The sequence below is a fragment of the Cebidichthys violaceus genome, unplaced genomic scaffold (genome assembly GCF_023349555.1).
Source record: "Cebidichthys violaceus isolate CVI_PGR_0920_01 unplaced genomic scaffold, fCebVio1.0.p SCAF_21, whole genome shotgun sequence".
Lineage (NCBI taxonomy): Eukaryota > Metazoa > Chordata > Actinopteri > Perciformes > Stichaeidae > Cebidichthys > Cebidichthys violaceus.
The window spans coordinates 12067952-12079425 of NW_027176384.1; the positions used below are offsets into that span (position 1 = coordinate 12067952).

General features: G+C 46.4%; 1 protein-coding gene across 1 annotated transcript in view; it reads right to left on the bottom strand.

The window, feature by feature from the left end:
• Positions 1 to 11474, bottom strand: part of sema3aa (sema domain, immunoglobulin domain (Ig), short basic domain, secreted, (semaphorin) 3Aa) — a 31291-nt gene that overhangs the window by 16055 nt on the left and 3762 nt on the right. Inside the window, exon 2 of the mRNA XM_068717413.1 lies at positions 861 to 1021. Coding sequence (XP_068573514.1) covers positions 861 to 1021 — 161 coding nt within the window. The remainder of the gene's footprint in view (positions 1 to 860; positions 1022 to 11474) is intronic.

Below are 11474 nucleotides of genomic sequence, written 5' to 3' on the forward strand. Positions count from 1 at the left end.
ATTATAAACACACATGGGGCGCACAAAAGGTGCATGTGGAAGGAGACGGTTATATATTCAAAAATTGGGTGCGATTGAGCTCACTTGTTTTGCTGGTGGCCACGCAGATGTGGAAAGACAAAGGAAATGTATGCACACGCATGTACATGCATTATTATGTCCATACAACACACACACACACACACACACACATTTCACAACTACAATTCCTAATTTTATTCCTAGACTTTATCTCGTCTCTATAGCAGCTGAGATTCCCTCTCTTGGGAATCTGCACTGCACATTTCATGGTAATTACATAAAATTTGCTAAATCACTGCTTTTTGGACTTTATCTGATAATGATGCAAAGATCAGAACAAAATAGCGGAAAAGGGGGAGAAAAAAATTACACATCCGAGCCAAGGGCAAAAAGAAAACGGAGACTCTCTCTCTCTCTCTCTCTCTCTCTCTCTCTCTCTCTCTCTCTCTCTCTGCATTGACTATGCATTTCTCAGCACTTCCATTCCCCTGCCCGGCTCTCTGCAGCCTGCAGGCAAGTCTGTGTCAGTCTTGTGTGTCTAAGATAGCAGCCTGAATCTGATAAAAAGCCTGTTAACCTAGTCCAGGTGGAGTAATGGAATTATGGACAGCCCTGTCTGGACCAAGACAGACAGTGGGAGGGAAGAAGGGAGGGGAGAATGAGGCGGTGTAATGGACTCCAGAGGGAGCAGCAGGAAGAGAAGAGTAGAAACGTGAAGAGAAGAGAATAGAAGAGAAAACACCTTGCAAACGTGGACCAAAATAACTTGACTCTCACACAAAGCTATAAAATAGAGCCAAACCGTAACCAAAGTAAAGTGGAGCACATCTGAATTGTACCTGTTTGTGGTCTCTGTTGATGTTGACGAGGTCGAATGAGAAGATGTGGTCCTCGGCTCCGACCAGCAGCCTCCCTCGCTCCTCGTCCAATAGGAAAGCGTCGTAGCTCGAGCTGTTGGCCAAGCCATTGAAAGTGACGAGGTTACTGGACTCTAACATCTCTGGAAGAGAAAGAGGAGACGGAGTTAGTGTCGACAAGACGACAAGAATCCGAACAAGGACAGATTGAAAATCAGATTACAAATCACACATTTGTGCAGTTCACCCCAGCAGTGAGTAAACTAAAAGTCTGGACTATATGGTGTAAGATTTGTGGCAAAAACTTTAAGATTAAACATTGTATGAAATCACAATTATTCATACTTAAAATGTATGAGTCAGTCTCCCAAGTTGAGTACTGTTTGAGTACAATATTTGTTTTTGTCTTTGCCTCAAAGAAAAATAATATTACTGCGTCCACAATCAAGTTGCCCGTATGAAATCAGCAACTTTTTTTTCATGTTTCCTCAGTTGCTTTGCACACAACGTACAGACACACATAGACACACGTCAGCCAGGTATAGCGTGAGACACTTCAAGTGAGCACAGCGTGCCCCAATCAGGGACACAGTTCAGGCTGTTCAGCCGTGTGATTGGTTGAATAATTCATGTGGAGCCAAGGCCAGGGGAGACACTGTGTGGAGGTAAGCGTGTGTGGGTGTGGGTGACATGTAGCTGTAAACGGGTTATTATGTAAATCCGCATTGACGAGTGTGTGACTGCACATGGATTTCTGCAGAGTGTTCCGTCCAGGTGTACGGAGTGTTGAAGTTTACACTCGCACTGTGCAGCCAAGCTAAATGGAAAACCAGCACAAGACGTGACGTAGGATGGGCAGAAGTCTGGCCAGACCGCTGGCGGTCGGTTCATTTTCAAACCATCAACTCTGGTATTACATTAACAAAGAACCGCACTCCCTTCCTGAGACAAAGTTCACCCCCTGAATTGAATTTGGTGTCCGTGAACCTCATGAGCCGGCCACAGCGCACACATCGGTTCATTTCTATTCATTTATCACAGTTATTAGCATAACTCGATTTCAACAGAACTGGGTGGTTAGAGGACGACCCGGAAATTCAATCAAGTGAATCCATGAAAGATCCAGAATATCTATCTTCATTCAGTCTGTATTCATAATAAAAAAAAAAAAAATGGAAGCGATTAGATGATTTGATCAGCTGATCAGCAGAAAATGGACACGATGATTGATTAATCGCTTCAGTTAATTATCAAGTAAAAACACCAAACATTCTCTAGCTTTTACCATGAGAGGATTTATCTCTGTTTTATTCGAACTGTAAATCTAATACATGTATTCGATACACAGTATTTATATTTCAGTACCTTGTATTTCCTTCTTCGACCTACAAATTGTAACATTACCTTTTCACAATTTTACGTTTTGTAGACTAAGCAAAAAAAAAAAATCATGTTGTCCATAAATGCCCATAAAAAAAAAAAAACATCTTTAATTGTAATTAAGAGCAAAACAATGGAACGTCTTCATCTCATTGAAAAGCTGCTCACACTATTAACGTGCAATTTGTCAATCAAAGAGCAGCCCATTTTGTTTCATACAATGTGAGTTTCTCTAGAATATTATGATAATAACAGAGGGAGAGAGTCTGGTTGACAGTGAAATTAATTGAAATAAGAATTAACCCCTTAACCATCTGCCTGTGGCTCCTGCACTGGATACATAACATGTGCTTTATATTTTCACCACAGGCACAGTCTCCTAAAAACATCAGCCTCACTATCACACTGCATCATTCATCATCATCAGTGTCAACAGACAGCATGGACACACACACACACAATATAGAAACCAGACACACAAACACACACATATACAGTATATATATATATGTACTGTATAAATAACTATATATATGTGTGTGTATATATATACACAAACACACATGCACACCCAGTCCTGTGGATTGTGATCTCCCTGCTCTCCCCACAAAGCTCTGATTGACGGGCTGCTATAGGAGCCATCTGCGCCCACTCACAGTGTGTAAGATCTTGGACATCTGTGTCTACATAAAAGAAGGGATTGATGGAAGGGGAGACGGAGGAAGTGGTGTGTCAACCGTGTGTGTGTGTGTGTGTGTGTGTGTGTGTGTGTGTGTGTGTCGAGTACCAGTGGGGTGGATGAGGACTGCGAGAGGAAGCGGTCGTCACCTAATAAAGCCCGGTTGCAGCTCATCTGCGTCAGTCGGACTTCGGTTTGAGGCTGAGGCAAATGGAGTGGGTGGGTGTGGGCATGAATGGAGGTCTGTGGATGTGTGTTTGTGTCAGAATTTGTAGTGTACCACAGATGGATTGAGCGTATGTGCATGTGTGTGTGTGTGTGTGTGTAGGTATATATTTTTTCCTGGCATTGACGTTTCTACACACTCGTAAGTCTGCTACCACAGAAACACGCACCACCGCAACGCTGAAATTACGACGACAAGACTTCACATTTTGAAGATAAGAAGTGTCGTCGGAGCCGTTCCGTTAACATGCGGGGAGCCAATCAGATTGCCTCTTATTTCTCCGTTTACCAATCACGCACGAAATCGCAGGATCAGGAAATGAGTTTCGAGGAGGGAAGTAAGGAAATGTGATTTCCAGCAGACAGAACGCCACACAGGAGGTCCTCTTGTATTTCAACTATGAAGTAAAGGAAAAAGAAATGGACGTGGCAGAGAGCCACGGTAGGCGGAAAAAAAAATGGAATGAAAAAATAAGAAGTTTGAAAGAAGCAAAAAAAGAGAAGAAAATAAAAGAATGGCAGACATTGAGACACAAGAAGAAAAAAAAAGAGTCAAGAGCAGGTAAACAAATAGAAAGACTTGTCTTTACTTCTCTTCACTGCCATCTTGGCTGGATATGTGACAACCTGTCTCGCCTGGAAGTGAGCGGCTGGAGCCGAACCCAGGAGTGCTACAAAACAGTCCGTCACAAAAGGTTACCCCCCCCCCCCCCCCCCCCCCCCACAGATGGGCCAAAGCAGAAACAACAGGCGCATTTCAACACTCGTGCGATCTCCGACGAAGACACGGTGGCCCGTGCACACGAACGCACACAGAGGGGCTTTATCTGAGCTGGGATCTGCTGCGGTTTGGAGAATTGGAGGAACTGGGCGTGAGCACCAGAGGACCTCTAACCTAAACACAGACACGCTCGTTTGGAAAGGGGAGCATGGGCAGATGCAGGGCGCGCACCACGGCTCATACAAAATACAGTAACCGAGCAGAAGACAAGCAAAGAATAACATCACACACACACACACACACACACACACACACTCACACACTCACACACACACGCATGCAAAGCAACACAAATGCACTGCGCTCTGCTTTTAAAATGCAAGTACACACCCTTAAAGTGACATGCATATATTAATATTGACCCAAATGTTTACACCCGCATCAGTTCTTCCTGAACACACACGCAGGCAGACGTACTCCCCAGAAGTTAAGTTGTAATCCAATCAGTATTTTCTGCTTATGCAGCATGAACGAGTCGAACAGTGAGCGCACTCAGCAGCTTCCACCTCGAACACACTCCCTGGCCTCGCAACCCCAACACACACACACACACACACACACACACACACACACACACACACACACACACACACACACACACACACACACACACACACACACACACAGACACATTGAAACACACCTCGTCTCATGCATGTATGCACTCACATGCCCCTCACCACACACGGTCTGCTTACTCTAGCCCCCGGATACGCAGAGACATTGAAACACAAATACTCCTATGCATTCCACTCACATCTCACACACACACACACACACACACACACACACACACACACACACACACACTCTGTTCAGACCCCTTCCAACGCACTTTCTCTTGTTACACACATCCTCTGTCTGCTCTTTTTCACTCACACGTTCTGTCTTTTACAGATTCAAATACAGCACACACCCAGACACAGTGGACAATGCAAACAGCCACAGATTATAGTATATGCAAATACACACACACACACACACACACACACACACACACACACACACACACACACACACACACACACACACACACACACACACACACACACACCTGCATGCATCCAGAGATATGGTGAAATCGTTGCCTTGGCTCAAATTGTAGGTAAGTTTGAACATACGGCTGAAAGATGGATTTGTTATATTCTAAGCTACACACACTTACTGAGGTCATATTAATTTCCATATCACGCTCCATGCACAAACACACACGTATGTTCTATGTTCAAGGACACCCCTCGAAAACTGGCAAATACAAGCAATTCATTCAAATACATTATCATTTGTCCCTTTGTCATGCGCCATTATGGAAAATAACCTGGCTCTTGTCTTAAAAAGCAGCAGGGTGGGGGGGGGGGGGAGCTACATTCAAAATTCAAGTGCAATTGTCTGTGGAGCACTCTTCACTCCCCCATTCTCCAAACAGGCAGGCGCTTTAGACGCCTACATGCCACGCAATAGCGGAATAATGAAACGGCATGAAAGAAAGGCGACAGGGCATTAAATTGTGTTTATCTGAATGTGTGTACGCGCCGCTGTGCGAGTGTGTGTTTGAGTGACATTAAACATGAAAGCCTGACAGAGGAAAACACTTGACTGAGATTCAACAGATGGGTAATATTCCATTAAACTAATGCAACACTGTTCAAGTGTCTCTCTTGTGCACATATATATACAGTGACGGCTGAACAAGAGAAGTGTGTGTGGGGGGGGGGGGGTTTGATAAGCAAAACACATTTTACTTGTTCATTTTCTGTTGGTTGCTTTCTTTTTCTTGGCAAAAAGGTGGACAACTTAAGAGCCGCTAGGTGTGTTTCTGTGGTTTGTCGGAGCGTCTACATCTGTGTATTACTGACAAGCTACTACTCCATTGACAGGCGGGGGGGGGTGGGGGTGGGGGGGGGTGGGGTGGGGGGACAGTTTGAAAAGAAAATGGCAGCTCAAAAGGGAACCGGCGCATAGAATTACACATGTTTATCTTTCAAATGCAAGGCTAGCTCCATAAAAGCAAAGACACACAGTACTGTAATGTCTCCAGTGGTTTGGTTTGGCATGTCAGTCTCTCTGTCCTTCTGAATGCTTTTTTTTTTTTTTTTTCTCCGTGTGTGGTGCGGTGTACGTCTCTCCCCACCCCCCCACACCCCCCACCCCCGCTCTCACGACGGCCACGGCCACAAAACACACAGGTGTCGGAGAGACGGCCGCTCCGTGGAAATTTGCTGAGAGCTTTGCTTAACAAAGTGTTCAAATATTATCCTAAGCTCAAGGATATCCACACATGCCTCAAAAGTTCACCTCCCCGCTGCCTCCCTTTCTCCCTTTCTCTCTCTCTCTCTCTCTCTCTCTCTCTCTCTCTAAGCACGGGAGCAGGTGTAGCTTTGGTTTCCATGGCGACCGTCTGTGTAACACAACCGTGGGCCGCTGGATTTCTCATTCAGGTGCAGTAGAGTGAACGTCTCTGACAGGAAATGCGCCGCCTTACACGCGGCGCCGTGACCTCTAGCATTAAGAAGAGCTTGCGTGCGCGTTTCAATCCAAAAGAACAGAGGATGTGCGCATGAACGACGTGTGTGTGTGTGTGTGTGTGTGTGTGTGTGTGTGTGTGTGTGTTGAATGATTATTCATTACAGCCGCACTATATATGCGAGGTTTGCCATTTAAGCCGCACTGATATTACTTTTCAGAAAGGATGAGTGTGTTTTATTTGATTGCAGCTCTGCAAAACACCGTTCCGGTTGAAATAGAAACATGATTTTATATTGTCCAACTAAAGCGACTCATAGCCATAATTCATAGTTAAGTACTGTATCTTATGGGACATTTTAATACCATATTCTGTCCCGTAAATGTGACTCCAGAGTATGTAGGATGTGTATCAGAGGGATTAACAGGGAAAACGTGACCACATCCCAAACCACAAGAATCTATATGAGTCGTCTAAGTATGTGTTCATTTTCACCATACAGCACCGTTCGTCTCTCTCAACCCAAATGCTAGACTCCCTCGTCACCGCACGGCATTCGAGGGACAAAGACGAGCGTCCGCGATGAAGAGTGGACAGGAGAGGAAGAGCAGAGAAGGCAAACGTGACGAATGACACAGGAGAGACAAGGACAATGAGAGCGAACTAAGGCAGAAACATGAGCCTTAGTTCACATGTAACAAAAGAGGCCGAATATGGAACCATTTCATTAGAGCGTGTCTCCTCCTGTCGCTGGACGGCTGGACCACAGAGAGCGGTTTTCCACCAGCGCTGTGACCACAGACGGCTAGAGGCCTGGCCATGCGTACCGCAAGAAAGCCCACTCACACACACACACACACACACACACACACACCGCTAACGATGCTCACTGCACAAACCAGGCTGCTCAGCCTCTTCGGTTCGTATTACTTTTGTGACACACTCGGATACACACACACACACACACACACACACACACACACACACACACACACACACACACACACACACACACACACACACACACACACACACACACACACCACTTTTGTATGCAAATACAGTCATCGGATCAAACTTGTTTGAATATGTACGAACGGGCAAAATGCGCCATTTGTATCCCCACACACAGACACACACACACACACACACACACACACACACACACAATATCACTCCTCTGCAAAGCTGTGCCGAGAGAGGGAGGCGGTGTTATCGTGAGGCGGTTTGATGGATGGACTTCGAGAGGAACCAGGCTGTGGTTAGCGTGGTCATGTCGTCTGGAGCCGCTGCCTGTTAGTGCAGCCTGTCAGCCGCACCGTGTAGCTGAATGTCAGCTCTGCCATTTTATTAGAAATTAATGAGGCAAGGCTACATGTCTGAATGTGTCCCAGGCAAAACTGTGACAGCAAACACGTTGATGCGACAGCGAGGCGGTCCAAGACGAATCCACAGGCACCGATTTCAGCTCCGCACACTGTTATTTAAGTAGGAACAAAACAAGGTCTCACGTCATGAATGAGTGCGCTGTCTGCTTTTCATGACGATAATCGACCAAATTATATAAAGTCAAGATTTATGTTTGCAATTTCCCAATGTGGTAATAATGGTCTCATGCTGCTCGTGGTATTTATGACAGAAAGAGAAAAATAAGTCAAAGGGAAAGAAAAGAAAAGAAAAAAAAAGGGCCTAAAATTGAAATGGACTAGTATTTCCAGTTTAATTAAAATTTGGATATTAAAAGAAATGAGTGGCTAACAGCGCTGTTATATTAAATATCAGGGCACACCCTTAATAGCATCAATCTGGGCTGCACAAAAAGTCATTACGCACACATTTCTCTCCTCATTTAACAGTTCCTGTTTCTGTCACTCCCATCTCTTTGTCTGTGCGTCCGTCTGTTGTCCATCAGTCCTTCGGTCTGTCTTTCTGCGGAGATGTCCCCCCCCCCTTCGTTCGTAACACGACTCTGTCTCGGATTGAACGGTGCACCCTTTCTCCATCTGACTGACGAGACTTAGCAGGTGGCGGGACCCATTCATACCCGCGGTTCAGCAATCTGCACCGCGCTGTAACCCAAGCCTACAGCCCAAAACACAGATGCAGAGGCGCGGGGTATTTTTCCTGTGTGCACGTCCGTGCAAGCGCTTACGCACGCACGCACGCACACACACACACACACACACACACACACACACACACACACACACACACACACACGGACGAAAATGTACACTGAAGACGCACAATCGCTGCGTGCACACTCATTAATCTTTCAGCAAACACACGTTGCACTCCCTCCTATTGTGGCCTGTGAGCACACATCCAGATTGTTTATGATAATCAGTCAGTTTAAATACAGTTTTTTTTTTTTAAAGAAAATAGCAGTGTAATTAGGGAACATTTTATGAAGACCGGGGAAGATGCAAGACATTCCAACACACACACACACACACACACACACACACACGCCGACTCGGAAAGCAAACTAAAGACACACGCAATCGAAAAGGGTCATAAAACTCACAAATTATACCCGCCTATATATTCAACACGAGGTAATAACATATGTTAATCGCTGCTCCCATCTCCCGTATTACTTTGAATTACATGGAATGAGACGAGTTAATATCACACTCTCCCTGTCTGCAAGTGTAACACTGTGAAGGACTTGACGTGATGAAGGGCTTTTTGTTTTGCGAGTGCGTCGTGTCATTGCACAATTATCCACGGGGCAATCTGTCAAACGCATATACACACTTAATTGCGCCATCTTTCAGCTTGCGGACTCGTGGTCAGGTGTGTGAGTCAGTGTAAGGAAACGTCATGTATCCGGAGGCAACGTAGGGGCACGACTGAAGAGCAAGCCGCTGCAAAACATTGGTTTATACAATTGGAATGTGGCCGTGTGGGAGCGGGGATGAGGGTAGTTCGGTGTGTGTGTGTGTGTGTGTGTGTGTGTGTGTGTGTGTGAGTTGAAAAGAAGGATAACCAAAAGATATGTATCAACCGAGCTGCAATCAAAGAGACGGGAAAAGGAGACCAGCAACAACAACCAAAAAAAAAAAAACACAATCACACACAGAGACACACAGCCTCGATGAAGATTGTACTTAGGGTCTGCGGTGTTGTGGTTCCTCGAGAAGCGGCCGAGCCGCAGGAGAAGGAGGAGGGGGGGGGTAGGGAGGAAAGAACGCTGAGAAAGACGGAGGGAGAGAGAGAGAGAGAGAGAGAGAGAGAGGGGGGGGAGCTGGAGGCAGACATCTCCAAAGTTGGCGCGTTGGGAGAACACCTTATAATTATCTACATCCGCTCTGTCAGCCGCAGCCCGAATGAATGGACAGATACAACAGAGGGAGACGGAGAGAGCAAGAGAGAGAGAGAGAGAGAGAGAGAGACTCGCATTCACGTGTAAAAAAGAATGAAAAGACAACATCCACTGATAAACCAACACACATGCAAACACCCACAAACAAGTCTGTATTTTTATAGGCAGGCACGCCCACACGCACACAAACACACACACACACACACACACACACACACACACACACACACACACACACACACACACACACGCGGGGCTTATTACGGGGCTCAGATCCAGACTGCGTTGAGTGCGGTTACGCTCCAAGTGTCTATTTTGAAGGTTCGTAAGCCAATTCCAGATCCCCCCCCCCCCCCCCCCCCCCCCGTCTCTTTCTCAGACCCGCTCCATCGTTCCTCCTCAGTTCCACCCATACAAGTCAGCGTGGGGCGGCTGCGATGGCATTAAGAGGTCATACAGTAGGCTCCGTAATTACCCACGGCAAAGGATAATTATCAGGTTGTTTGACGGGGCGCTTTGAATGTTAAAGTGCCGCCCGCTGGCTCCTTTTAAGGGATCACAATAGGGTCAGGTTCGGCAGTTTCATGCGTTTGCGTTCCCTGTGTGCTGTACGTGCATCGACTGACCTTTAGGGGTCAGTGTTCCTCCTGAGGGTTACTTGCGGCGAGGGAGGCGCTGCACTGTCGATGGACTGTGTTCAGGAATGTGGTTGTGTGCAGGTCTTGAGTTGATCCGTGGGAGTGGGTCATTGTCTCTCATGTGGTTGCTGTGCTGCAGAAGTATAGCAGCAGCAGTACATTTGGTTGCGCAACATTAAAGCGCTGGCGTTTTCAGATGATTTCAACATGCATTTTGCTTGGCCACTCTCGGTGATTTTGACTCACTTCTAATAAAATGGATTGCCATATTTCCCCCCCGAAATATTACAACACAGCGTTGGTTTCTATCAGTTGTTCAAACAAGTCAGCTTTCATTCCATTTGCGCGCACTCTTTGCCGAACACGCTTATTTTAACTTGGACTTCAGTTTCACCTCATGTCTCCCAGTCAAGGCAAGTTGGTAAGAGCTATTCTCGTCTCAAGGAGGAGAGGAAAATCATTAACTCGCGTGATCATAGTTCTGTCCCCACGAAGCCAGATCCTTTTAGCTGAGAGATGTCTAACTGACCCCACTGGGAAATCATTTACTCTGCACTTGCTGCGCCAGCCGTCCCATGAGAGGTAATTGTATCTACCTGCCTCCATTTCTCAGTCCTTCTACCTCTCAAACTGCTCACTCGGCAGACGTTCGCCTGTCCTTCCCGAGCAGACGACTATCGGTCCCTGGAGGCGTGTCATCAGCACTCATTTGAGGATGATTTCACGCGACCCTGCTCGCACGCTTATATTTATCTGACTGCGCAAATCACAGGCTTGTTCTTGTGACTGTCCTACTCCTGGGCCTCGGTCTCTCTCTCTCTCTCTCTCTCTCTCTCTCTCTCTCTCTCTCTCTCTCTCTCTCTCTCATTCTCTGCTCGTGTGATCGTCTCCGCTCAAGGGCTCGGCATACTCTTTCGCTCGGCGCTTCTTTGACTGTCCTTCCCAGGAGGATTCCTCCTTGTCGTTCATTTGACTTAATTACCATGCCGGCTTTCGTGGAGGGAGAGGGGATGAGTGACACTTCACTGAACGACCAGCCTCCCTTCCTTCTGCGTCGCCTGCTGTATGTCTTGCCAGCTTTTCCTTCATTAAAAGCCGATC